Source organism: Megascapheus bottae, chromosome 3, assembly GCF_031878675.1.
Source record: "Megascapheus bottae isolate mThoBot1 chromosome 3, mThoBot2.hap1, whole genome shotgun sequence".
NCBI lineage: Eukaryota > Metazoa > Chordata > Mammalia > Rodentia > Geomyidae > Megascapheus > Megascapheus bottae.
This window is the reverse complement of record NC_143511.1, coordinates 35,270,496-35,296,205: the sequence shown is the minus strand read 5'-3', so window position 1 is coordinate 35,296,205 and position 25,710 is coordinate 35,270,496. Positions and strand designations below refer to the sequence as shown.

The window sequence follows — 25,710 nt, the reverse complement described above, 5'->3', positions numbered from 1 at the left end:
GAAGAGTCCCTGTGTATACCAGCCAGAAAAGGAAGAAATGAAATCTTACATAAGTAGATTAATATGCTAGTAATCCAACCTGTGAGTAGACAGTCATTGGATCTATAGAGATGGGATTAGGAGTGCTCCTGTGAGCTTATTTTTCCTACAACAGTTATAGGTACTAGTAAGTTTGCTTGCCCTCACGTGATACTTCTTTTCTGTGTTTTTTGTTGTTGTTGTTGTTTCTCTCCCCTCCCCCCACTTTTCACACCTGCTTTCCCTCCCTCCCTCCCTCCCTCCCTCCCTTCCTCCCTTCCTCCCTCCCTTCTTTGCTTCTTCCTCCGTTTCCTTCTTTTCCCCATGCCAGGGCTTGAACTACAGGATTCTCCTTCTTGCTCAGCTTCTTCAAGCCTGGTGTTCTACCACTTGAGCCACATCTTTGTCCTGGCTTTTTTCTGTACATGGAATGCTATGGACTTTCTGGCCTGGAATGACATCAAATTTTGATCCTCCAGATCTCAAGTCACCTGAGTATCTAGAATTATAGGTTTGAGATCACTCAACTAGTTTCGATTTTTTTTCCAGCCCTGGCTTGAACTCAGGGCCGAAGCAATGTCCTTGGGCTTTCTCAAGGCCAGCACTTTAACACTTGAGCCTCAGCACCATTTCCAGCTTTTTCTATGTATGTGGTACCGAGGGATTGAACCCGGGTCTTCCTGCGTGCTAGGCAAGCACCCTACCACTAGGCCAAAGTCCCAGGTCCCAAGTTTGGTTTTTTTGAGACAGGGTCTCACTATGAAGCATTGATTAGCCTGGAGTTTGGCCTAGTGGTAGAGTGCTTTCCTAACATGCACGAAGATCTGGGTTCCATTCCTTGGTACCACATACATAGAAAAAGCCAGAAATGGACCTGTGGCTAAAGTGGTAGAGCTCTATCCTTGAGAAAATCCAAGGACAGTGCCCAGGCTCTGAGTTGAATCACTGGAACTGGCCAAACAACAAACAAAACAACAAAAACATTCTTAGCAGCTTTGTAATATGACATTCAGGGCAAGACTCAAAGCAAGACAGAACCTTCAACTGTTTTGTTGTTGTTGTTGTTGTTGTTGGTGGTGGTGGTGGTGGTGGTAGTTGTGGTGGTGGTGGTGGTGGTGGTGATGGTGGTGTGTGTGTGTGTGTGTGTGTGTGTGTGTGTGTGTGTGATAATTGCTGTCCTTAGAATCTCTGCAGCTCAGTAAATGAGATCATTGATTTGGGGGGGGTTCTTTTTTTGGTGTGGGGGGAGTCCTAGGGCTTGAACTCAGGGCTTGATCATGGATGGTCCTTGGGCCTTCTCAAGGCTAATGCTCTAACACTTGAGCCACTGTACCACTTCTGTCTTTTTCTATGTATAGGGTACTGAGAAATCGAACTCAGGTCTTTGTACATGCTAGGCAAGCATTGTACCACTGGGTTAAACTCCTGATCTTTTTCTTTTTTTGGTGGGTCATGGGTTGCTATGTCTGAACTCTTCAACTCAAGGCTACTGCGCTACCCCTTAAGCCACAGCCCTACTTTCTGTTTTCTAATGCTTAATTGGAGGTAAGAATCTCACATTCTTTGATGCCTGGCTGGCTATGAACTTCAGTACTCAGATCTCAGCCTCCTGAGTAACTAGGATTACAGGTGTGAGCCACTGAGTTAAAGCCCTGGGACCAGCACCAAAAAAGAGAGGGAAAAAAAAGAAAAAGTTGATAATCTTTAGCATATACTCTAGCACTATTAAGGGAAAACAAAACAAAAGGAAACATGGAAACATAGCTGTTACTGCTTTAGTGTATGTGCTTTCAGTTGGTAAGTTAATAGTAGTTATGATAAAGGTTAGACTGTTAACACTCTTTGGGCCAAAATTGAATTTGCAAGAGTGAACGTGATTGTGTCAGTGTTCTAATAACAGTGTTGTTTGCCTCCTTTTAGACTGGATTAGTCTCAGAGAAGGGCCTATTACCATATCAGATTCTTCTGATGAAGAAGGGATTCCAATGCTGGTCACCCCAGCTCCTCAGCAACATGAAGAAGAGGACCTGGATGATGATGTCATCTTGACAGAAGTGAGTTTTGTTCTACTTTCCCTGACAGCTCCAGAGCAGCTCTAAGATCTCTTTAACCTGCCTCTGTGACTGCTTGCCCTTCACTGAGATAAGTCATTGAGTCCAACCTGCCTGCAGCAATGAGTATAGCTAACAATCTCCTATTCTCTTCCCTCAAAGTGAGGTGGGAACCTTTGCCCGCAGGGCAGGCAATGTCTTGCTCCTCACACAAAATGTGATTTAGAATTAGAGATGTGTACTGATTCATCAAAGATTTTCCATTCTATGACTAATTATCCTCCCTCAGTTAGAAGAGTGAGATATACCCTTATTCTATTCTTTTCAAAGGAGACATCCATTTCAGGTTTTGTAATTCATATGATTGTATTCTGCATAGAAATGGATGAGCAGGGGGCATGCCCCAGTGTGGGAGGACAGGTGATAGCACTTGCTCTTGTGTGGGTTCTTCATCAGGGGTGGCTGAGAAAAAGGCTGTGTTGTCACATGGGCAGCTCAGGCCATCCCCAGACTCTGTGTCCTGTCTTGACCAGCCACATCCAAACTGTCTTCATCTCCCCTGGACTCCTACCTGGACACATTGCTCCTGGTTTCTTCCTGGTTTTCTTGCCTGCCTCCATTTCTTCCTTGTCAGTGTTTGTAACTGGAAGGGAGATCTTAGGCCAAAGGTCAACCGTGGCCTGGTGTGGTGACTGGATAGGGAGCCTCCTCCTTGTCCATGCACAGGAAGCAGCTGGTGTGGGGACATGGGCCTCTTGCATGGAGGCAGTGACAGGGTAGCCTAGATGTCAAGCACACAGGAACAGAGCCAAGCTCCCTTTATACACTGTGTAGACTGCATTGGACACCTACTTCTCAAGAATGCTGTGCCTGAGAGCTTAGGGGCCACCCCTCTTTTTCAGCACTAATGAGTCTGAGAGATGTGTGTGCCTGTGCGTGCAGAGCAGAGATCATCCCCCTTCTGCTTCATTCATCGGCCAGGACACAAGCTGGGCCCACCCTTCTGAGCATCCACCCCTCCCTGCTTTACCACAAGCCCCACACTCATCATGAGCAATGAGGGCTCTCCCTGAGCCCATATCTAAGCCAGGAAACTGAGAGTCTGAGAAGTCCAGCGGAGGGTGCTGCCATCCCTGCCGGATGGAGGGTGTGGGTGCTGCCCTAACTTCAGTGACTTGTCCAGTTCCCTTGTCTCAGAAGGTGCCTCTGTTCACCAGTGGCCCACAGGGGCCAGCTGAAGGTCTAGGTTGATGCCATTGACTGGTGAGGCAGCTCAGGAAAATCTGCAGTGTGGCCTTCTTGGTCACATCCTCAGTCCCCAGGGCTGTGAGGCCTTCACAAGGCAGTCTTCTGGCTGGTGGGGCCTGGGTGAGTATGAGCAGGAGGACTTGGTGAACTTCAGACAGGCTGGCCTCGCAGGCCTGGAGCTGGCTTCCGGCCTGATGTTCATTCAACTCTTTGGGGAGGATCATTTTGTCAGGGAGAAGCCACAGTGAGCCATGGGTTTGGGACCTTCAACAGCCTCATGCTGTTCTCCTTGTTCACTCACCCTTCTCCAATTCAAGATTTCTCGAACCCCAAGCTCACAACAAGCTGTGCCTCTACTCCTGACTCTTCTGCACCCCAGTTAACCTCTGTCCACGACTGTCGTGTCACCTAAGTGTAGAGTGTACACTTGCCCACATTCTGGTTTGTTTTTCACATTTATTAGTCTCCCCGGGCCTCTGATTTATTTTCTGGCAAGATGGGAACACGTGCCACTACACAGAAGAAAATTGCAAGAAGCAAATAATGGGTTCACACACCACGGGCAATCAATGCTCATCATTGAATCCAAGCACCCGTGTGGGTCTTGAGATCAAAGAAAAGACAAGTACATGGGCTGGGAGTTGGCCTAGTGGTAGAGTGCTTGCCTAGCATGCACGAAGACCCAGGTTCGATTCCTCAGTACCACATACATAGAAAAAAAAAGCTGGAAGTGGTGCTAAGGCTCAAGTAGTAGAGCTCTAGCCTTGGGAAAGTCCAAGGACAGTGATCAGGCCCCGAGCTCAAGCCCAGGAATGGCAAAAAAAAAAAATGAGACAACTGCACATCCACAACTACACAACTGACTCCATGTACATTTCCCTTGTTGCCGGGGCTAGGCCGCAGCAAACCAGGGTTCGCAGATTGGGATTCCTGAAATAGGGGCAAGGACTAGGGAAAATTAATAGAGAGACAAACAGATGGAGTTCGGGAGGACTACAGCCCAAGTCAGCAGTCCAAGAGGGCTGTGAGCTCCAGACTGCTGCCTAAGACTGTCCTGTTTATTTTAAGTTCCGACCTTAAATACTCTTCTTAAAACTAGGGAACTGCCAGAGGCTACATTCATACAAAATAGTAAACAAGTCACATATAGGATAAATGAGAAAGGATTAACATTGCTTAAAGTCATCCTGATAAAAACTGATTAACATTGCTTAAAGTTATCCTGATAAGAACTGATTGACATTGCTTAAAGTTATCCTGATAAGAGTTACTATCTTGTGTATACAGTTGTGTAGGTCCAAGGTCAGGTCCAAGGTCATTGACCCCACAGTCGGTCCCCAACATCTCCCCCGTCTTTCTTTTAAAAAATGCAGACTTGCTTGTCTTAGGTTGGGTGAATCGCTGACTCTGCCTTACCCGTCATGGGGAACTTCTTCAGATCAAGCTGAAGGCCCTGTCTTAGGTTGGTCAGAGAGCATCCCCTCTTATCCTGTCCTTGACTGCGATTCCTCTCGTGGGGGGAGGGGGGAATTCATCCATCTGGGGCTTAGATCTGCGAGTTGTTCTATTGGTGACTGTTGAAGATGTGACCATTGGACGGGTACTGGCCATAGGCGTTGATTTGTTCCCAGCCATAGCTTCAGTTGTCACTTTACTTGGAGTAGAAACAACAGGAGTTGGCTTGATATTGGCTGTTGGTGGATCTGAAGTGCTGGCAATTCCTCATTCTTCAGAAGCTGCAGTAGTTTTCAACGTGATCTGTCTCTGCTGTTCTGGGACCTTACTAGTAGGTTCTTGAGGCTCTTTCCTCTGCTCTAAGTGCCTCCCTTGATGCTCTTGGAGTTCTCTCTCCAATCTGCTGATTCGACCTTCTTAATGGGACTTAAGAGCTGTTATACGAACAGCAAGTTCATTTTTTTTTTGCTGATCTAATGTTCCCTTCTTTAAAACAATGCAATAATTCAAACCTAAATGATTTTCTTCATTAAACCTTGAATATGTTCACTCACTCATTCACACACATCCATACTCAAAGATTTTAAAGTGCACAAAATTAATATTGGCCATTCATTTTCCGGAAGTTTGTGTCAAGAGAGCTTTGCCAATTTTACTCTTGCAGGTGAGAACCAGGTTCAAAACAAAACTTTAGAAAAACCATAAGGATCCATATTTAAAACTGGTACCAATTTCAAAGACAAAACTGGACAAGAAAAAATATGTAACACGAACAAGAGAAAGAAACAGAGACTTTTACACTTAACACATAAACATGAATTCAGGTCTTTTCCCCATTACTGGATGCATTACTGGAGGGTTGGGGGTGAAGGTCCAGTGAGTCGCTCCTTGGATGACCAGTCACTCTCCAGAATCCGAACATAGCGTTCGGGCAGCCAGCGGGCATCATTTTCTTCCTGTGAAAAAACACATACATGCCCTCTACCCCAGGTTAGAACAGGATCTGGTCCGTGCCAAGCACCAGTTAGGGGATCCTTCCATTTTACTAAGGCAAAAGCACGCTGCTCTCTTTTTTTCCCAGAATCGCTGAGCAGCAGATAAATTATTTGAATCCAGATTCAAAAAATTTAAAACAAATAAAGCATGATTAAGTATATTCACAGGGGTACCAGGATATGACTCTCCTTTCTGTATTTTAGCAATTTGATGTTTTAATAATCCATTAGCTCTCTCCACGATGCCTTGACCTTGAGGATTGTAAGGAATGCCTGTAATATGAGTGATATTATAAGAATGGCAGAAGGATTGAAATGCTCGGCCTGCATAGCCAGGGCCATTATCTGTTTTTATTTGCGAGGGAATCCCCATCACAGCAAAACATCCAATGCAGTGAGAAATACAATGTTTAGTAGCTTCCCCAGCAAGGGGGGTGGCCAGGATAAAATTAGAATAAGTATCTACAGTAACATGAACATATTTTAATCGGCCAAATGATGGAACATGTGTGACATCCATCTGCCAAATGTGATTAGAAAGCAGTCCTCGTGGATTTATACCTAAATGAGGAGCTGGTGAGAAGGGCACACAGTTGGAGCAGGTTTTAACTATTTGACGTGCCACTTGTCTAGGTAATTTAAACTGTCGGCGCAAGGCTCGGCTGTTTTGATGATGGATGGCATGTGACTGCTTAGCAAGTTCAACTTGAGTTAAATAAACTCTGGTGGCAGAATCAGTAACTGCGTTACCCTCACTTAAAGGGCCAGGAAGATTAGTGTGAGCTCGAACGAAGCCAAAAAAACAGGGGTGGTTGCGAGAACAAAACAAAGTTTGTACTTGGCGAAATTGGGTCTGGATATTGGAGTTAGTAGTTCCAATAAAGGGAACAGTTTCTATGACTTGAAGAGCACGAATTACATATTGACTGTCTGAGTATAAGTTAAAGGGCTCGTCTTGTAACAGGACGAGTGCTTGTAAAACAGCCTCTAATTCTATCTCTTGGGCGGAGGAAAAACCCGTAACCCAAGATTGAATTTTCCTATTAATGGTCAAAGCAGCCGTTCCATTGGAGGATCCATCTGTAAATACTAAAGCGGCAGAAGATAAAGGCAGGCGAGGCCCGTACTATGGAAGGAAATAGGAACTTATGACACGCAGCAAATTGGAGAAGTTTGTTAGACAGGTAGTGATGCAAAATTTTTCCCGTATAATTGGCCCAAGCAATGGCCCAAGAATCGCAATGGGCGAATAGCCAATCTTGTTGTTGTAAATTATATGGGACACAGATAAAATGAGGTTCCTGACCTAAATATTTACGGGAATCCACTCGGCACATATGTATCAGATTAGCTACCAATTCGTAGTAGGGGGTCAGCACTTTGCCGGGTGTTGATGGTAGATAAAGCCATAAATGTGGGCCATCCTGCCACAATACAGCAGTTGGGGAGTGAGAAGTAGCTAAAATGTAAACTCCCCATGGTTTAGAGTAGTCACAATAGGTCACTTGTTGCTGGGAAATTGCCTTTTCTACGATTTGGATGACCCTCCTGGCGTCGGGATTTAAATTGCGCAAGGATGTAGGGTTGGTATCTCCTTTTAAGAGATCAAAGAGGGGTTTTAACTCTCCTGTGGACATCTTTAAATAAGGCCGAAGCCAATTTATATCTCCTAAAAATTGCTGAAAATCATGAAGAGTTCTTAAGTGTGAAGTTTTTAATTGTATTTTTTGGCTTTTAAAATAGTGTGGGCCTACTATATGGCCTAAATACGTAAAAGGGGGGTGTTCCTGAACCTTTTCAGCTGCTATTATAAGGCCAAAGAGGCTCAGATCTTGCTTTAGTTGTCCAAAGGCTTGTCGTACGACGATAGGGTCAGAACAAGCCAACAAGATGCCATCCATATAATGAACAATATAAACAGAAGAGAATTTTTCACGGGTGGAAGAAATGGCTCTAGCTACAAAACTTTGACATAAAGTTGGGCTATTTGCCATGCCCTGTGGGAGCACAAGCCAATGATATCGCTTCATGGGTTCTTTAAAATTAACAGAGGGGACGCTGAAGGCAAAGCGCTTACAGTCTTGAGGTGCCAGGGGTATAGTATAGAAACAATCCTTCAAATCTATAATAATCTTATAAGTATCCTTTGGGATTGCCATGGGGGAAGGCAAGCCGGGCTGTAAGGCCCCCATCAGTTCCATAGATGCATTTACCTTTCTCAGATCCTGTAACAGCCTCCATTTACCTGACTTTTTCTTTATAACAAAAATTGGAGAATTCCATGGAGAGTTAGAAGGGGCCACATGCCCCAAGTCCAGCTGTTCCTGTACCAGCTGCTGTACTGCAATGATCTTTTCTAGAGAGAGAGGCCACTGTTCGACCCACACCGGTTCTTCAGAGAGCCAATTTATGGGATCAGCATGAGGGGCAGGACAAACAACAGCCTCCGTTAAAGAATACCCTAATCCTTGTCTCGTAGGGTGAGACTGGGGTTGGAGTGGCTCTGGCTCCCCCTGTGCTGCTCGGCCTAGTCCCCTAAAGGGGAGGAGGCCTTGATCAAGTAACTGCTTAGTGACCGCAGCACTAGGACTAAACATATACACTCCCATTTTTTCCATGATATCACGACCCCATAAATTAATTGGCAGATGATCCAGGACAAATGGCTGAAAATGACCAGAGTGCCCTTCCTTATCTCTCCAAACAAGGATCGCACTGCTCTGCTGCGGGTCAGTTGCTTGCCCAATCCCCTGTAAGGAAGTCATAGAGGTTGTCAGGGGCCATTGGGCTGGCCAATGCTTTTTAGATATTACAGACACATCCGCTCCTGTGTCTAATATTCCTTTAAAGGGTTTTTCTTGTATAAATATAGTCATCTCAGGCCTCTCTTGTTTTATGCTTTGTACTCAATAGATATCAGAGATCCAAATCCTCTCTGTCCGCATGGGGCAGAAGAATTAGCAGTCTCCCCGTGAGGTAAAGGCACAAGTATTAGTTGTGCTAATTTTTGACCGGCTGGGATCGATACCACGTGTTTCGGGGCAGAGGCCATAACTTTGATTTCTCCAGTAAAATCCTGGTCAATTTTGCCAGGTGTAATCTGTATTCCTTTAAGGGCTGAGCTACTTCGCCCTAACAGCAATCCAGCCACTCCCAGGGGAAGGGGACCGAAGACCCTCGTGGGGAGAGCTTGTGTCCCCATCTCTGGGGTCAATACTGAGCAGGTGGAGGAACAGAGGTCCAATCCTGCGCTGCCTGGGGTGGCACGGAAGAGGCTGCAGACTGATTTTGGGGGGTTGTTAGAAGATGTACTTGTGGCCGAGAAGAGGGAGGGACTGCCCCATGGTTTTGCGGGGCCAGAGGCTGGCCCCTTCTCCAGTTTCCCGAAAACGGGCGGCCATTGTGATTTGTTGCGGACTTGCAATCTTTAGCCCAGTGCTTCCCTTTACCACAGCGTGGACATGTGCCAGGTGATTTTTCTCTCTTTAACCTGCTCTGGCGTGGGCATTGTGTCATCCAATGTCCTACTTGACCACAAGAGAAGCAACTCCCCGGGGGACTAGCAACCCGAGAATGCCGCTGACCTCTATAGTTTAGAAATTCAGTAATAGTCTTTCCTTGAGGAGCGGCGGCTAAAGTAAGGCCTGGTACATGGGAGGGTCCAATACCAGCACACAGTGAAATAAAGTCCGTGATTCCTCCCTTATTCCTATGGGGTCTGATAGCCGCCTGACAGGCGGCGTTGGCATTTTCATAGGTTATGTGTCTAACTATAATCTTCCTTGCGTTCTCATCTTGTACTAGGCGGTCTGCAGTCTCCATTAATCGAGACAAAAATTCTAGACAAGGTTCATTCGGTCCCTGTTTAATTTCTACTAAATTTTTTGTACGATTGGAATTACGTAATCTTTTCCAAGCCTCTTTCGCTGCAGCATTTATTTGTAAATAGGCTTCCTTTGCATAACCCAATTGATCTTCGGTGTTTTTATAGGTTCCCTCTCCTACCTCTCCGACCTCATCCAAGCTGCCTTCATTTATCCTGGAGTCCTACCTGGACACATTGCTCTTGGTTCCTTCCTGGTTTTCTTTACTGCCTCCATTTCTTCCTTGGCTATGATTGTAACTCGAAGAGAGATCTTAGGCCGAAGCTCAACCGTGGCCTGATGTGGCCCTGCGTGCAGAGAGCCCCAAGCACTCAACTAGCCGTGCCTCTACTGCTGACTCTTCTGCTCCCCAGTTACCTGTGTCCACGGGTGTCCTATCAACTAACTCTAGAGTGTACTCAGCTCTTGCCCACATTCTGGTTTCTCTTTCACATTCAGTCGCCTCCCCAAGGCTCTGAGTTGGTTTCTGGCAAGAAGGGAACGCATGCCACTGTGACATAGGAAAAAATTTTGGGGGGTGGGGTTCAGGACTCCTCCCAGAATATCGTTGAGGGGCAAAAGGATATTATTAGGCAATTTTAAATAAGGCCTGAGCCATTGAATATCTACTAGAGGATTTGGAAATCATTAAGGGTATGGAGGCAGTCAACACGAAATTGAATGTGAGGTGTTAAATCTAATTCCTGTTGTAGATTTAAACCCAAATAGGTCAAGGGATCTTGTCACTGGACTTTTATCAGGAGTTACTTGCAAGCCAAGGTTAAGGAAGGCTTTAGAAAGTTCCACAAAACAATTCTGTAGATCTGGCCTGTCCTGAGCCACCAACAAAATATCATCAGGGTGTAGGGGAATTGTATAAAAGCAGTCTTTGAGATCAATGATCACTTTAGCCACATAAAAACAATTCCTTGCAAACACATTTGGTAAAGGCTATTTACGCTGTACATGGCCAAGCGCAAGCGTGCACTATTTATAGTTTCAAGCAGAAAATGTTCCTTATGTGACCACAATTGCAATCCTTATAAAAACATGAATCTTCTTAATAAACAATCTCCAACTCTCTGCCAGTTAATCTTATTAATGGTTCCCTCCTTGGGGAACCAAGGATATAATTCTTCCCCATGATCAAAAAATGCCTTTAAATCTTTCCTTTTAACGCGAGTTCCTCGTGTCTTGAGGGCCTCTTAAACCTGAGATGAGCAATTCCTGTGACGATGATACCTGTGCCATGGCCAGTCACTTACCTTGCGCCGTCTTCACTGCTCAGCGTTGACCGAAACTGATGTCTTGGGTGGGTAGCTCCGAGCCGGTCACACAATCACTTGGATCCAAGTTTTCCTGGAAGACAGCGTTCCTCAGCCTCGCTGGCTCCCGGGCCCCACGTTGGGCGGCATTTGTCCCGTCCAGTGGGACGTCGACTAGGGCCAAGAACCTAGAGGGAGGAATGAAAGGGACAGGAGACACGAAGAAGGCAGCAAGACAAGCGTCCTGATTAAGCCGCAGATTTTATTTTTCACACAGGGGTTTATATGCCTCTTCAGGAGAGGCAGGAGGGGGTGGGGTATAGGAACTGCTTGGGGTAGGGGGTCGGGTAGTAGGATGTTTGCTCGGGGTAGAGGCCAGGTGGTAGGATGTTTGCACATCAACGCAAGCAGGCACGTGTTGCTACGTGACGTAATCCCAAGATGCAGGCGCGTTCTTACACTAAGAATTCAGGGCGTGGGAGAATGTCCCCGACCCTGGGGTGGGCAGCATCTTAGGGCTTGTTCTTGGTTGCCTCCCTTGCTGCAGCAATCAATGGAATGAGGCAGGAGAGGGGCTTGGCAACCTCGAGGAATGGATGCTGCAGGAGCTCTTTAGCTGAGCCTCTCTTTTCCACATCCATGTCCAGACAGCGGTTTAAAAAGTCCCGGAAGATAGCCGACACCTTCTCTGGGTTCTGAAGTTCCGGAGTGCCACTGGTGGCAATGAGGCACAAGGCCCTCAGAGGGTTTTCATTGAAGTATGGGGGCTCTCCTTCCATCATTTCAATAGCCACGATGCCCAGGGACCAGATGTCAACCTCGGGTCCATAGGGCTTTCTTGTTACCACCTCGGGTGCCATCCAATATGGCGTTCCCACCATGGTGCTCCTTTTGCTCTGTTCTGGAGTTATCTGTGCACAGAATCCAAAATCGGTTAACTTGACAGAGCCATCCTTTCCCAACAGTATATTGTCGCTCTTGATGTCTCTGTGAATGACTTGATTCGAATGTAGGAACTCTAGGGCCTGCAGACACTCACGGCACACAGCAGCAATCTGTCCTTCATCCATACAGATTTTTGTTACCACATCTGACAAGGGACCTCCAGCCAAGTATTCCATGACAACCCATAGCTCATCTCCTACAAGGTAATTGTCCAAGTAGTTTGCAATATTTGGGTTCTTGTTTTCCCTCATGACCAGGATCTCATTAATAACCAGCCCTTTCTCCGGATGCTGCTGCAGATTCATCTGCTTAATGGCCACCTCCTGTCCTGTGGCTACATCCATGGCGGTATACACAGTTCCCAAAGCACCGTGTCCAATCTTCTCAAAGCGCGTATACTTCTTCTTAGGATCACCCACACTCACTATGCTCCGTAATTTCTCTAAGATCTCCTCATCAGACATGTTGGGTTTCTTCTGCTGCTTCTCAATATGCCGGGTCAATGGATCTGGTGGAGTGGTGGTATTCTCAGTAGGTGAAATGGGAGATGTAGCCACGTCCCGAGTTGGAGTGACAGGAAGTGGTTCAGTCACAGCTCCTGCTGGAGCTGCAGGACAGGACGACACAAGAGCTTCTCCGTGCCTGCTTGCTTGGGACTCTTGGAGAAGCGCCACCACCCCCTCCTCCCTGAGCTTTGCCCGCCTGGGAACTTCCACCTAGCCTATTGCTCAAGCAGCCAGCACCCACGCTAGGCTTCAGGCTTCTCTTGCTCCCAGCCCATGGCTACTTCCGGGGTCTCCACCAGCCAGTGGTGCCCTGCGACCTCCACCCCTTCCCAGGCTGTGGGTCAGTCCCAGGCTGCGCACCCATAGCCTCTGCCTGGCTGGGCTCCCGGATCCCCAACTGTGCGAGCATGTGGGAGACCCGGCGCTCCAGGTCAGAGCCACACATGTAGAGCCTCAGGTGTGCGCGCAGGCGCTGCAGGCAGGCATGCTGCGATGGTGCCAAGAAGTCCTGCGGGTGGTAGTCCAGCCAGGTGCTCAGGAGGCAGGAGATGGCCCTGGAGGCGAATGGGTGGGAAGCAGAGTGTGAATGAAGGCCAGCCCCTCCCGGGGTCATCCTCACACCCCTGTGATGTTGGCTGCCCTTTCAGAGAGCAGCACATCCCAACAGGGGCACCTTTGAGCTGTGCCATCCCTGGCCAGCCAACCTAAGCTAGGCTGGCAGAGAAACTCCAAGGAGGGATCCAAGACCAAATGCTGGGAGCAGTTCTGGCCCCTTCTGTTGGGGCCTAGCCTCCATCCCTGAAGCCTGATTCTGGCTCAGCTGCAATTAAAGGGCTTTGTCTAGGCATTCGGTCCTTTGCATACCTCTCTTAAGGCATCTCTGTGTACGTGACTCCATTGAACCCCCCGCAGTTTCGCGGGTCTCGCAGCAGCTCAAGTCTCGAGAGCTTTCCTGCACCTGTCCTGCCCAGTACCTGACAGCCCCACCCAGACCCTTAGTGGTAGCACAGAGGCCCTCTTTCTATTGGGTAGCTTCCCAGTGCCCACCTTCTCCTACCCTAACAGTATATAACTAATTGTCTGATGCAATAAAGAGAGGAGAGCATCAGAGAGCATCAGAGATCAGCAGAGATCAGCAGAGAGATCTGATGCGCTTTCATGGTTAACACTGCTTCTGACTCAGCGTGGTTCTTTCTTCCCCGGTGATTGGGGGAGGGCTGGGTCTTCGACACTTACCATCTCGCTCGGCTCCCGGGGGACTACAGGCTGGCCCTGTGTGTCCCTCCCCGTTCCCGTGTTGCTGCCCCGGAGAGGAGCAACACCCTTCTGCTCTTTCCAGTGCCTTCCTCCTCTCCCCCCTGGGCCACTCTCTCCATGCTAGACTCCAAGATGGCTTGCTATCCGGCCTGATATGTAGAGGGGTGTGACACACATCCTCAGGCGCTCTGCTGCCTCATTTCCTAGCATGCTCACCAGGGCTGTCTGCCTTCCAGAACACCCTTGAGCGTGGCGCTGAGCTCTCCCTCACACCTAGCAGCATGTCAGGCCCACTGACCAAGCAAAGATGTGTCTTGGCCTTTTTTGGAGCTCAAGGTGAGTTGAGCAAACCTGCTTGGTAAGGTGTGTGGGGAGCATGCCTTCTCGTGGGGCTCAGCCGTGGACCCAGCCTCTAGTGGTCCTCATATGAGTAGCCCTTGCCTGGGGTTTTCCCTCTGCTGCCGAGGATGCCCAGATCCCATGACTCCCTTGATAATCATAGGTGTTCAGAGCTCCTGATTGGGCCGTGTCTCACTCACAGCCCCAACTCCAGCACACACACACACAGAGGAGTGTGTGCGAGTGCGCCCACGCGCATGCGCAGACCTTCACACTCGAAATCAAGCACACACTCGCAACCATGCAGACACACATAAAGATGAGCACGAGAGTAACACACACATACACACAAACACACACCCATGGATTTTTCTCCAATGTGGAGCATGCCCTAGCTGGAGATCGAATCCCACTCACTCACTTGTAGAGCTTGTTTCCAGGGATGACATCCTCGCTGGAATGCGGGAGGATGTCAGTCTGTCCAGAGGAGCCCATGGGGGCTTCCAAACTCCTGAACCTGTTGAGGATTTGAAGCATCACTGGCTAGCCCAGGTCAGCCAGTCCATGTCTGCCCTTCTTGTACCACCAAGCACATTGCCTGCATATTGGCCCTCCATGAGCACTACTTCCCATTGGTGCCATGCATGAGGACAGTAGCCCCTGGGTGATGAGCTTAGGAGTACAGTGCCTTGGCACTTGCCCCAGCCAGCCCTGCTCTGTCTCTATCTAGGTGGACGAGGTCATGCAGAGAAAACGGGTTGCCTTCTTGTTGAAGAGAGACAGTGCTTTGTTGGAGGTCTCAGAGATACATAGCCCGAGAGGAGAGCCTGCAGGCCTAGACAGGACAGTGCAGCATGTGTGCCTGTGCCAGTGTAGCCGAGGACTTCCCTGCTTTGATCCCCAGGCAGTGGCAAGTGCCAAAGAGGAAGTCTGTGTGAGCAGCCCACGTTGCAGGCTCCACTGCCAAGGCTTCCACTGCAGCTCAGGAATCCTGTGCTATTGGAATTGGCACTCACCTTGTAAACAGCAGGTCCAGGACCTGAAGGGTGTCTGCACACCTTCTGTAGCTGTTGAAGAAGGTGTGGATGAAGGTGGAGTTGTCGAGCAGCTGGGCAAGCACCAGGTGGTCCACCTGCTCCTGCAGTGTGCCTGCCGTGGGGAACTCTGACCCGCAGGCATCGGGCATGCCTGGGGACAAGTCCCCTTCAGTCTGGAGGAGAACCACACAGGGACAGTTCAAGTGCCATGTGCAACACTACAGGAACATTCATGGACACACACAAATAACTGCAAACATTTGACCACTCACAGCAACACACACAGGGACACTCACAGGGACACACCCCCACACACACCCCTGCCCCCCCTCCACACACGTGGGAAGGAAAAGTGGTGATGCACAGGGAGATGAGGGTGGAAGGCGTCCTAGCCATTTCCTGCCCTGGTCTGTCCCATGTTACCCTAGAATTCCTCCGGAAAAATCTCCAGAGGCGTCGGTGGCGGAGGCCAGGGCGCACAAAGCATGGACACAGGCGCCCCAGGAACCCTCTCCGCCCATCACTCAGGCCTGAGCCTCGACCACTTTGCCAGCAACAACGAAACATCTTTGCAATGGACACGATCCACACAAGTGCACTCTCCGAGGCTTGTGTGGACTGTGAATTCCTGGGAGGACCCCGGGGTTCTGAGTCCTCTGAGCCATTGTGATGTCACCTCTGCACAGCTCTTCCCTTGAGCCCTTGATTATGACCCAAGCTTTGCAAGGTGCCCTGTTCAGGCCTTTTTCTGCCTTGCCCAGGCCGACCACTGGCCATTGTGACCCAAAGCCCCTGGACCAGTGGCCCCTCATAGAGCTAGGTCAGAGGCTCTGGCTGAAGGGGATCTATCAAGGTGGGGTCTTAAGCACACAGCCTTGCCCTATCCAGATGTGACCCTGGATAGGAGAGGATGACTCTCACCACTCCAAAGACTCCCAGAACTCTCAGGGATTCAACATCCTGATTCCTTGTCTCACCAAAGTCAGAAAGTGACACACATCTCTGAGGGACTGCCTTGACAGGGAACACTTGCTAGGAGATCAGATGCACTGAAACAAATGCAACTCCACCAACTCTTCTAGTCCTGCAGAAGGGTTCAGAAAATGCTACTTGATGGTTGACCACGTGCTCCTCTGCTCCACAGATAGATGCAGGTAACTGAGCCTCAGAGATCGTGCCCTGGGTCCTAGAACCTGCCGCAGCCCTCCCACGACCCACAGAACCAAACCCTCTATGTCCTTTCTGTAGACAGCCATGGAGCTAGGGCTCAGACTCACTGGAGCCTGTAGGTGCCCAATTCTGAAAAGCCCTCCCCTGGACCTAGCCTGACCACAGCACCTGACTTCGGAAAAGTGAATCCCAGTGTGGGAGCTCCATTACCCAGTAGATTGAACTTGTGATTTGGGGTGACTCTGTGCATTCCACATTGCTCTCTTCTTCTAGCCGGCCTCCCCTCACAACTCCTAATGACTCATCTGACACAATCATGGCTGTCCCCTGGGCCAGACTCTGGTTTAAAGATGCACCAATGCCATCCAACAGATAAGAGAAAGAAGAGAAAAGAGACTAAAGGAAATAATAGGACTGAGATTCAGCAAAGCGGGTCACTCTCATTGTCCCCCTTTCTGTCTCAGTACTATCAGTGCCACCATGAGTGCCTCCTCCAGCCAGGAAAGTTGAGGCCTGGTTACGGCATGCCCCAGTGTGGGAACACAGGTGATTGCACTTGCTCTTTGTGTGGTTCTGTATCGGGGTGGCTGAGAAAAAGGCTGCGTTGCCATATGGGCAGCTCCGGCCATCCCCAGACCCTGTGTCCTATCTTGACCGACCACATCCAAGCTGTCTTCATCTACCCTGACTCCTAGCTGGACAGAGAGCTCGTGGTTCCTTCTTGGATTTCTTTCCCGCCTCCATTTCTTCCTTTGGCAGTGGTTGTAACTCCAAGAGAGATCTTAGGTGTGGTGACTGGATGGGGGGCCTCCTCCTTGTCCATGCACAGGACATGGGCCTCTTGCATGGAGGCAGTGTCAGGGTAGCCTAGATGTCAAGCACACCGGAACATAGCCAAGCTCCCTTTAAACACTGTATAGACAGCATTGGATAGCTACTTCTCATGCTTTCTTTGACGCTCAAGACTGCTGTGCCTTAGAGCTTAGGGGCCACCCCTCTTTTTCAGCACTAATGAATCTGGGAGATGTGTGTGCCTGTGCGTGCAGAGCAGAGATCATCCCCCTTCTGCTTCACTCATCGGCCAGGACACAAGCTGGGCCCACCCTTCTGAGCATCCACTTCTCCCTGCTTTACCACAAGCCCCACACTCATCATGAGCAATGAGGGCTCTCCCTGAGCCCATATCTAAGCCAGGAAACTGAGAGTCTGAGAAGTCCAGCAGAGGGTGCGGCCGTCCTTCCTGGATGGAGGGTGTGGGTCCTGCCCTAACCTCAGTGACTTGAACAGTTCCCTTGTCTCAGAAGGTGCCTCTGTTCACCAGTGGCCCACAGGGGCCAGCTGAAGGTCTAGGTTGATGCCATTGACTGGTGAGGCAGCTCAGGAAAATCTGCAGTGTGGCCTACTTGGTCACATCCTCAGTCCCCAGGGCTGTGAGGCGTTCACAAGGCAGTCTTCTGGCTGATGGGGCCTGGGTGTGTATGAGCAGGAACGCTTGGTCAATTTCAGACAGGCTGGCTTCGCGGGCCTGGAGCTGGTTTGCGGCATGATGTTCAACAATTTGGGGAAGATCCTTTTGTCAGGGCAAAAGGACAGTGAGCCCTGCTTTGGGACCTTCAACAGCCTCTTGCTGTTCTCCTTGTTCACTCACGCTTCTCCGATTCTAGATTTCTCGAACCCCAAGCACACAATGAGCTGTACCTCTACTCCTGACTCCTGCTCCCCAGTTAACCTCTGTCCACGAGTGTCGTGTCACCTAAGTGTAGAGTGTACTCCTGCCTAGATTCTGGTTTCTCTTTCACATTCATTAGCCTCCCCAGGGCTCTGAGTTATTTTCTGGCAAGATGAAAACACATGCCACTGTGACACAGAACTGGAGTCTGAAGATTTAACGGCTTACCCCAAAGGTACTGATACATTAGGTGGTGAGGCCAGGATTCTGACTGAGGCCATCTGATCTGAAGTTCAGGTGAGAGGACCAAAGGTTGGGGAATGCCCTGATGCAGAGACATCCCAGGCAGGAGTGAAAATACCTTCACCAGACTATTTGTCACCACTATTTAGGACCCCTATTGTGTACTCAGGAGGACTCATAGCTCCACCAGAACTGTTTACTATTTCGCATTTAACCAATGGGAAATGACTTAGTCTCCTTTGCTTCCTACTGAAAAAATTGAAGGAGGCTATTTGGTGAATAAAAAAAATTAGGCTTCTGTAATTAGTGTTTAAAATTAGTAGTAGTAGTATTATTTGATTGTGAGGATTGAACTCTGGGCTTGGGTATTGTCTCTGAACTCTAAAGCTCAGTGATAGTGCTCTATCACTTTGAGCCACAGCACTTCTGGTTTTCTGGTAGTTAATTGGATATATTTATCCCATAGTCTTTTGTGCCCCAGCTGTCTTTGAACATCAGTCCTCATATCTCAGTTTCCTGAGTAGCTGGATTACAGGTATGAGCCATTGTGCCTGGGAAAATGATTCTTAAAAACCTAAGCAGAGGGCCAAGACTGTGGCCTAGTGGCCCAATATGTACAAAACCCTTGGTACCACATATACAGAAAAGGCTGGAAGTGGTGGCTCAAGTGGTTGAATGATAGCTTGAGCAAAAAAAAACTCCAGGATAGTGCTCAGGCCCTTAGCTCAAGCCCCAATAGTGACAGTAAACAAAAACAAACAAACAAAAAACTAGACTGCTGGAGGCTCATGCCTGTAATCCTAACTACTCTGAAATCTGAGACCTGAAGCCTGAGGTTCAAAGCCAGCACAAGCAGGAAAGTCTATGAGACTCATATATCTAGTTACTCAGGAAAAGCTGAATGGCACTGTGGCTCCAGTGGGACAGTGCTAGCCTTGAACAAAAGTAGCTTAGGAACAGCACCTAGGCCAAGAGTTCAAGCCCCAGGATTGGGGGGGAAAAAAACAAAAAGAAAAACCCTAATGGGAAAGAAAAGTCCTTGGTTAGGGACACTGAATTTGATGTCAGAGCTTTTCCCTGTTTACCATTGCTGTCTGTTAGTAAAACTCCTGGCCCTATGTTCAGGGTTTTTTTTTTTTTTTTTTTTTGGTTTTATTTTGGTGGGTCATGGGGCTCGAACTTGGCCTGGGTGCTGTCCCGAGCTCTTCAGCTCAATGTTACTACCGTACCCCTGTGCCTGCACAGTGTCCCTGAGCTCTTCAGCTCTAGGCTATCACACTATCTTTGAGCCAGACTGCACTTCCCTTTTTCTAGAGGTTAATTGGATCAGAATCTCTGGTCCTTTTGTGCTCTCAGCTGGCTTTGAATCTTGATCCTCAGATCTCAGCCTCCTGATTTGTTAGGATTACAGGCTTGAGCCACCTTGCCAGCTGGTTTTGTGCATTTCTTGCTTGATATTCAGTTTTTGGATCCATTCATCGGTGTAGGCCAACTTTTGGCTTTGAGATCCTCAGATCTCAGCCTCCTAAGTAGCTAGGATTCTAGGTACCACTGGTGCCTGGCAAGAGCTCTGGACCTGGGCAGTGTTCCTGAGCTCTTCAGCTCAAGGCTAACACCCTACTGCTTGAGCCATAGAGCCACTTCTTGCTTTCTAGTGGTTAATTGGAGATGAGTCTCAGAGTCTTTAGTGCCTGGGCTGACTTTGAACCTCGATCCTCAGATCTCCCGAGTAGCCAGGATTACAGGCATGAGCCACAGCCCCCAGCTGAGAATTGACTTTTATGTGCCATCTTAAAAAGGAATCCAAGCTTATTTTTCTCCCATGTGGATTCCCTCTACTCCTTCACTGAGTGCATCTTTGTTTAGCGTTGATGAGTGAATATATGTGGGTCTTCATCAGAGCCTTCTACTTTTTAATCTTTTTGCCTTTGCTTTCTCAGTACCATTTTTATTATCATTTGCTTAAATAATTGATGACACTTTTCTTTCTAACTACCCGATTTTTTTCCCATTTAGTACAGTCTCAGTCTGCAAGAAAAAGTGTCCCTGAATAGGGATGATGTCTGCTGGAGGGTTTTTAAAATGCCTTTAATCAGATAAACATTCCCATCAATACTAGTAAATTAACTCTTTTCTTTTTTTTCTTTTTTTTTTTTTTGCAGTCCTGAGGCTTGAACTTAGAGCCTGAACACTGCCCTTGGACTTTCTCAAGGCCATTGCTCTAACACTAGAGCCACAGCACCATTTCCAGCTTTTTTGTATGTATATGGTACCAAGGAATCGAACCTGGGTCTTCATGCATGCTAGGAAGCACTCTACCACTAAGCCAAGCTCCCAGCCCTGACACATAAATGAAATCTTAACTAAAATCAATAACATGCCAGGTGCAGTGACCACTGCTGTAATCCTAGCCACCTAGAAGACTGAGATCTGATGATCTTGGTTCAAAAGCCAGGCTCTTATCTCCAATTAGCCACTAGAAGTTGGGCTGTGGCTGGCTCATGGGCGCTAGGGCAGTAGTCATGAGCTGAAGAGCTCAGGGACAGTGCCTAGGCTCAGAGTTCAAGCCCCACAACAACAACAATCAAAAAACAGGTTTGGACTCAGGGCTTTTGCTTGCCTGCCAAGCTCTGTACCACTTGAACAATTCCTCTGTGCCTTTTTGCTTTAGGTTAATTTTCAGATCAAATGTTGTACTTCTTGCTTAGGTAGCTTTGGATTGTCATCCTACTTACACCTTCACATAGCTGGGATTATAAATGTGAATCCCCATGCTCAGCTTATTTGTTGAGATGGAACCTCACTTCTGTGTGTGTGTGTGTGTGTGTGTGTGTGGGTGTGGGTGTGTGTGTGTGTGTGTCAGTCATGGAGCTTAAACTCTGGCCTGGGCACTGTCCCTGAGGTTTTCAGCTCAAGGCTACCACCCTAACCCTGGGTCTTAGCCTTGTCCCTGAGCTCTTGAGTGCAACGCTACCACCCTACCCTTGAGCCAAACCCCACTTCCTGTTTTCTAGGGGTTCATAGGAGATAAGAGTCTCAGGTCCTTTAGTGCCAGGGCCAGCTTTGAACCTTGATCCTCAGATCTCAGCCTCCTGAGTAGCTAGGATTACAGGTATGAGCCACAACCTTGGCTCTCACTTCTTTTTTACCAGCTGCTTGAAACCATGATCCTCCCCGATAATTGGGATGAGCCATTGTGCCCGAAACAAAAAAAAAGTATTTTTTTGTCTTGATTTTGGTATAATGAAGTTTAAATATGAAAAATCACATTTCTTCTACTTTGCAACATGTGGAGAGACATTAAATTATAGGTATATACAGACAGTTACGGCTGTGGCCTTGACTGGTTGAGGACATGGACACCAACAGCATCTGAAATGCTGTCAAGGCAGAACATTACCAATAGCAGTGAAAGCTTATAAGTGGCACTCTGACTCAGAATGTTACAGCAGTAGTGAAATAGTTCAGGGACAGCACCCAGGGTCTGAGTTCAAGTCCTAATATTGACCCCCCCACCAAAAAAAAGATGAAATATTTGACTGATGAGAAAGTTTGCTGGACACAGTGGCTGATGCCTGTAATCCTAGCTACTCAGGAAGCTGAGATCTGAGGATAGTTCAAAGCCAGCCCAGGCACTAAAGACCAGGAGACTCATCTCCCGTTCACCACCAGAAAACCAGAAGTGGCGCTGTGATTCAGGGGTAGGGTGGTAGCCTTGAGCTGAAGAGCTCAGTGACAGCTCCCAGGCCCCCAAAAAGAAAGGATGTGGCTTAGTGTTAAGAATACTTGCCTAGCACACATGAGGCCCTGGGTTCGATTCCTCAGTACCGTATAAACAAAAACTGGATATGATGCTGTGTGTCAAGTGGCAGAGTGCTATCCTTGAGCAAAAACTGAAACTACATCACTCCAAAAGCCTATACTCTGCTGTATACAGTCATTAGGTGTAAGCCACCAGCGTGTGACAAATACTCTTAATGCTCTTTTTTTCCCCCCATATGCTTTGGTACAGATGGTCATCATGTCTGAATACTAAAAATAACACACACATATATATGACTGCGTTTGAAAATGGCAGAGGGAAATAACAATGAAGAGATAATTCACTTGAACAACTTTCACTGCCACAGGAGACAAGGTAAGTTGTTTATTCTACTTGGCCAAGAATCTAGCCTGCTTTAGAATCCAGAAGTATTTTATTTTTAGATCTGAGAACATCAGGCATAAAAAGCATTTGTTAGACTAGTAGTGTGCCAGCTTACACATATAGTCATGAATGAATTTTATCAATCCTCCCTCATACCGAGCATGGTGGCAAATGCCTAAATTCCCAGTTACTCAGGAAGCAGAGGTAGGAGACCAGTGCTTTGAGGCTAGCCTGGGAGAGGTTAGTTAGAACCCCAAGAGACAAAGCATGGTATTATATGCTTGTAGTTAGCTACTCAAGTGGTAAAGGTAAAATCATTACCCAGCTGGGCGAGCTGGCTCACACCTATAATCCTAGCTACTCAGGAGGCTGAGCTCTGAAAATCATGGTTCAGGAGTCAAAGCCAGCCCAGGGACTTTAGTTAGTGCCTCTTCAATTAACCACCCGAAAGGGAAGTGGTGTTGTGGCTTAAGGGGTAGGGCAGTAGCCTTCAGCTGAAGAGCTCAGGGATAACGTCCATGCCCAGAGTTCAAGTCCCATAACCACACACACACACACACACACACACACACACACACACACACACACACACACATACATAAAAAGCATGACCCCAGGCAGCCTGGACAAAAGTGTTAGATCCTTTCTATAAACAAACTAAAGCTAAAAGGGCTGAGGCATGGCTCATTGGTACTGCATTTGCCTAGGAAGGAAGAGTCCCTGTGTATACCAGCCAGAAAAGGAAGAAATGAAATCTTACATAAGTAGATTAATATGCTAGTAATCCAACCTGTGAGTAGACAGTCATTGGATCTATAGAGATGGGATTAGGAGTGCTCCTGTGAGCTTATTTTTCCTACAACAGTTATAGGTACTAGTAAGTTTGCTTGCCCTCACGTGATACTTCTTTTCTGTGTTTTTTGTTGTTGTTGTTGTTTCTCTCCCCTCCCCCCACTTTTCACACCTGCTTTCCCTCCCTCCCTCCCTCCCTCCCTTCCTCCCTTCCTCCCTCCCTTCTTTGCTTCTTCCTCCGTTTCCTTCTTTTCCCCATGCCAGGGCTTGAACTACAGGATTCTCCTTCTTGCTCAGCTTCTTCAAGCCTGGTGTTCTACCACTTGAGCCACATCTTTGTCCTGGCTTTTTTCTGTACATGGAATGCTATGGACTTTCTGGCCTGGAATGACATCAAATTTTGATCCTCCAGATCTCAAGTCACCTGAGTATCTAGAATTATAGGTTTGAGATCACTCAACTAGTTTCGATTTTTTTTCCAGCCCTGGCTTGAACTCAGGGCCGAAGCAATGTCCTTGGGCTTTCTCAAGGCCAGCACTTTAACACTTGAGCCTCAGCACCATTTCCAGCTTTTTCTATGTATGTGGTACCGAGGGATTGAACCCGGGTCTTCCTGCGTGGTAGGCAAGCACCCTACCACTAGGCCAAAGTCCCAGGTCCCAAGTTTGGTTTTTTTGAGACAGGGTCTCACTATGAAGCATTGATTAGCCTGGAGTTTGGCCTAGTGGTAGAGTGCTTTCCTAACATGCACGAAGATCTGGGTTCCATTCCTTGGTACCACATACATAGAAAAAGCCAGAAATGGACCTGTGGCTAAAGTGGTAGAGCTCTATCCTTGAGAAAATCCAAGGACAGTGCCCAGGCTCTGAGTTGAATCACTGGAACTGGCCAAACAACAAACAAAACAACAAAAACATTCTTAGCAGCTTTGTAATATGACATTCAGGGCAAGACTCAAAGCAAGACAGAACCTTCAACTGTTTTGTTGTTGTTGTTGTTGTTGGTGGTGGTGGTGGTGGTGGTGGTAGTTGTGGTGGTGGTGGTGGTGGTGATGGTGGTGTGTGTGTGTGTGTGTGTGTGTGTGTGTGTGTGTGTGATAATTGCTGTCCTTAGAATCTCTGCAGCTCAGTAAATGAGATCATTGATTTGGGGGGGGTTCTTTTTTTGGTGTGGGGGGAGTCCTAGGGCTTGAACTCAGGGCTTGAACATGGATGGTCCTTGGGCCTTCTCAAGGCTAATGCTCTAACACTTGAGCCACTGTACCACTTCTGTCTTTTTCTATGTATATGGTACTGAGAAATCGAACTCAGGTCTTTGTACATGCTAGGCAAGCATTGTACCACTGGGTTAAACTCCTGATCTTTTGCTTTTTTTTTGGTGGGTCATGGGTTGCTATGTCTGAACTCTTCAACTCAAGGCTACTGCGCTACCCCTTAAGCCACAGCCCTACTTTCTGTTTTCTAATGCTTAATTGGAGGTAAGAATCTCACATTCTTTAATGCCTGGCTGGCTATGAACTTCAGTACTCAGATCTCAGCCTCCTGAGTAACTAGGATTACAGGTGTGAGCCACTGAGTTAAAGCCCTGGGACCAGCACCAAAAAAGAGAGGGAAAAAAAAAGAAAAAGTTGATAATCTTTAGCATATACTCTAGCACTATTAAGGGAAAACAAAACAAAAGGAAACATGGAAACATAGCTGTTATTGCTTTAGTGTATGTGCTTTCAGTTGGTAAGTTAATAGTAGTTATGATAAAGGTTAGACTGTTAACACTCTTTGGGCCAAAATTGAATTTGCAAGAGTGAACGTGATTGTGTCAGTGTTCTAATAACAGTGTTGTTTGCCTCCTTTTAGACTGGATTAGTCTCAGAGAAGGGCCTATTACCATATCAGATTCTTCTGATGAAGAAGGGATTCCAATGCTGGTCACCCCAGCTCCTCAGCAACATGAAGAAGAGGACCTCGATGATGATGTCATCTTGACAGAAGTGAGTTTTGTTCTACTTTCCCTGACAGCTCCAGAGCAGCTCTAAGATCTCTTTAACCTGCCTCTGTGACTGCTTGCCCTTCACAGAGATAAGTCATTGAGTCCAACCTGCCTGCAGCAATGAGTATAGCTAACAATCTCCTATTCTCTTCCCTCAAAGTGAGGTGGGAACCTTTGCCCGCAGGGCAGGCAATGTCTTGCTCCTCACACAAAATGTGATTTAGAATTAGAGATGTGTACTGATTCATCAAAGATTTTCCATTCTATGACTAATTATCCTCCCTCAGTTAGAAGAGTGAGATATACCCTTATTCTATTCTTTTCAAAGGAGACATCCATTTCAGGTTTTGTAATTCATATGATTGTATTCTGCATAGAAATGGATGAGCAGGGGGCATGCCCCAGTGTGGGAGGACAGGTGATAGCACTTGCTCTTGTGTGGGTTCTTCATCAGGGGTGGCTGAGAAAAAGGCTGTGTTGTCACATGGGCAGCTCAGGCCATCCCCAGACTCTGTGTCCTGTCTTGACCAGCCACATCCAAACTGTCTTCATCTCCCCTGGACTCCTACCTGGACACATTGCTCCTGGTTTCTTCCTGGTTTTCTTGCCTGCCTCCATTTCTTCCTTGTCAGTGTTTGTAACTGGAAGGGAGATCTTAGGCCAAAGGTCAACCGTGGCCTGGTGTGGTGACTGGATAGGGAGCCTCCTCCTTGTCCATGCACAG

The 25,710-nt window shown here is 47.7% G+C and overlaps 2 protein-coding genes across 2 annotated transcripts in view; one reads left to right on the top strand and one right to left on the bottom strand.

Moving 5' to 3' along the window:
• Nucleotides 1–24,928, top strand: part of Rbak (RB associated KRAB zinc finger) — a 132,732-nt gene extending 107,804 nt beyond the window's left edge. Inside the window, exons 10-12 of the mRNA XM_090329886.1 lie at nt 1,939–2,072; nt 22,074–22,199; nt 24,854–24,928. The gene's annotated coding sequence lies outside the window, so the exon portion shown is untranslated. The remainder of the gene's footprint in view (nt 1–1,938; nt 2,073–22,073; nt 22,200–24,853) is intronic.
• Nucleotides 11,138–15,162, bottom strand: LOC150065308 (serine/threonine-protein kinase PAK 1-like). Its single transcript, XM_090329881.1, has 4 exons — nt 14,959–15,162; nt 14,364–14,459; nt 12,707–12,900; nt 11,138–12,447 (listed from the first exon to the last, which is right to left on the bottom strand). The coding sequence occupies exons 1-4, from the start codon at nt 15,126–15,128 to the stop codon at nt 11,408–11,410; spliced, it is 1,500 nt and encodes a 499-aa protein (XP_090186007.1). The 5' UTR covers nt 15,129–15,162; the 3' UTR covers nt 11,138–11,407.
• Nucleotides 24,929–25,710: the final 782 nt, after the last annotated feature.

Bases quoted from the DNA above. Each gene is read 5' to 3' on its own strand.
- LOC150065308 (XM_090329881.1), bottom strand. From the start codon at position 15,128: ATGCCCGATGCCTGCGGGTCAGAGTTCCCCACGGCAGGCACACTGCAG. The intron at 14,460-14,958 runs GTGAGTGCCAAT...AATCCTCAACAG, and splicing joins CTGGACCTGCTGTTTACAAG to GTTCAGGAGTTTGGAAGCCC. The intron at 12,901-14,363 runs GTGAGTGAGTGG...ATTCGCCTCCAG, and splicing joins CCTGGAAACAAGCTCTACAA to GGCCATCTCCTGCCTCCTGA.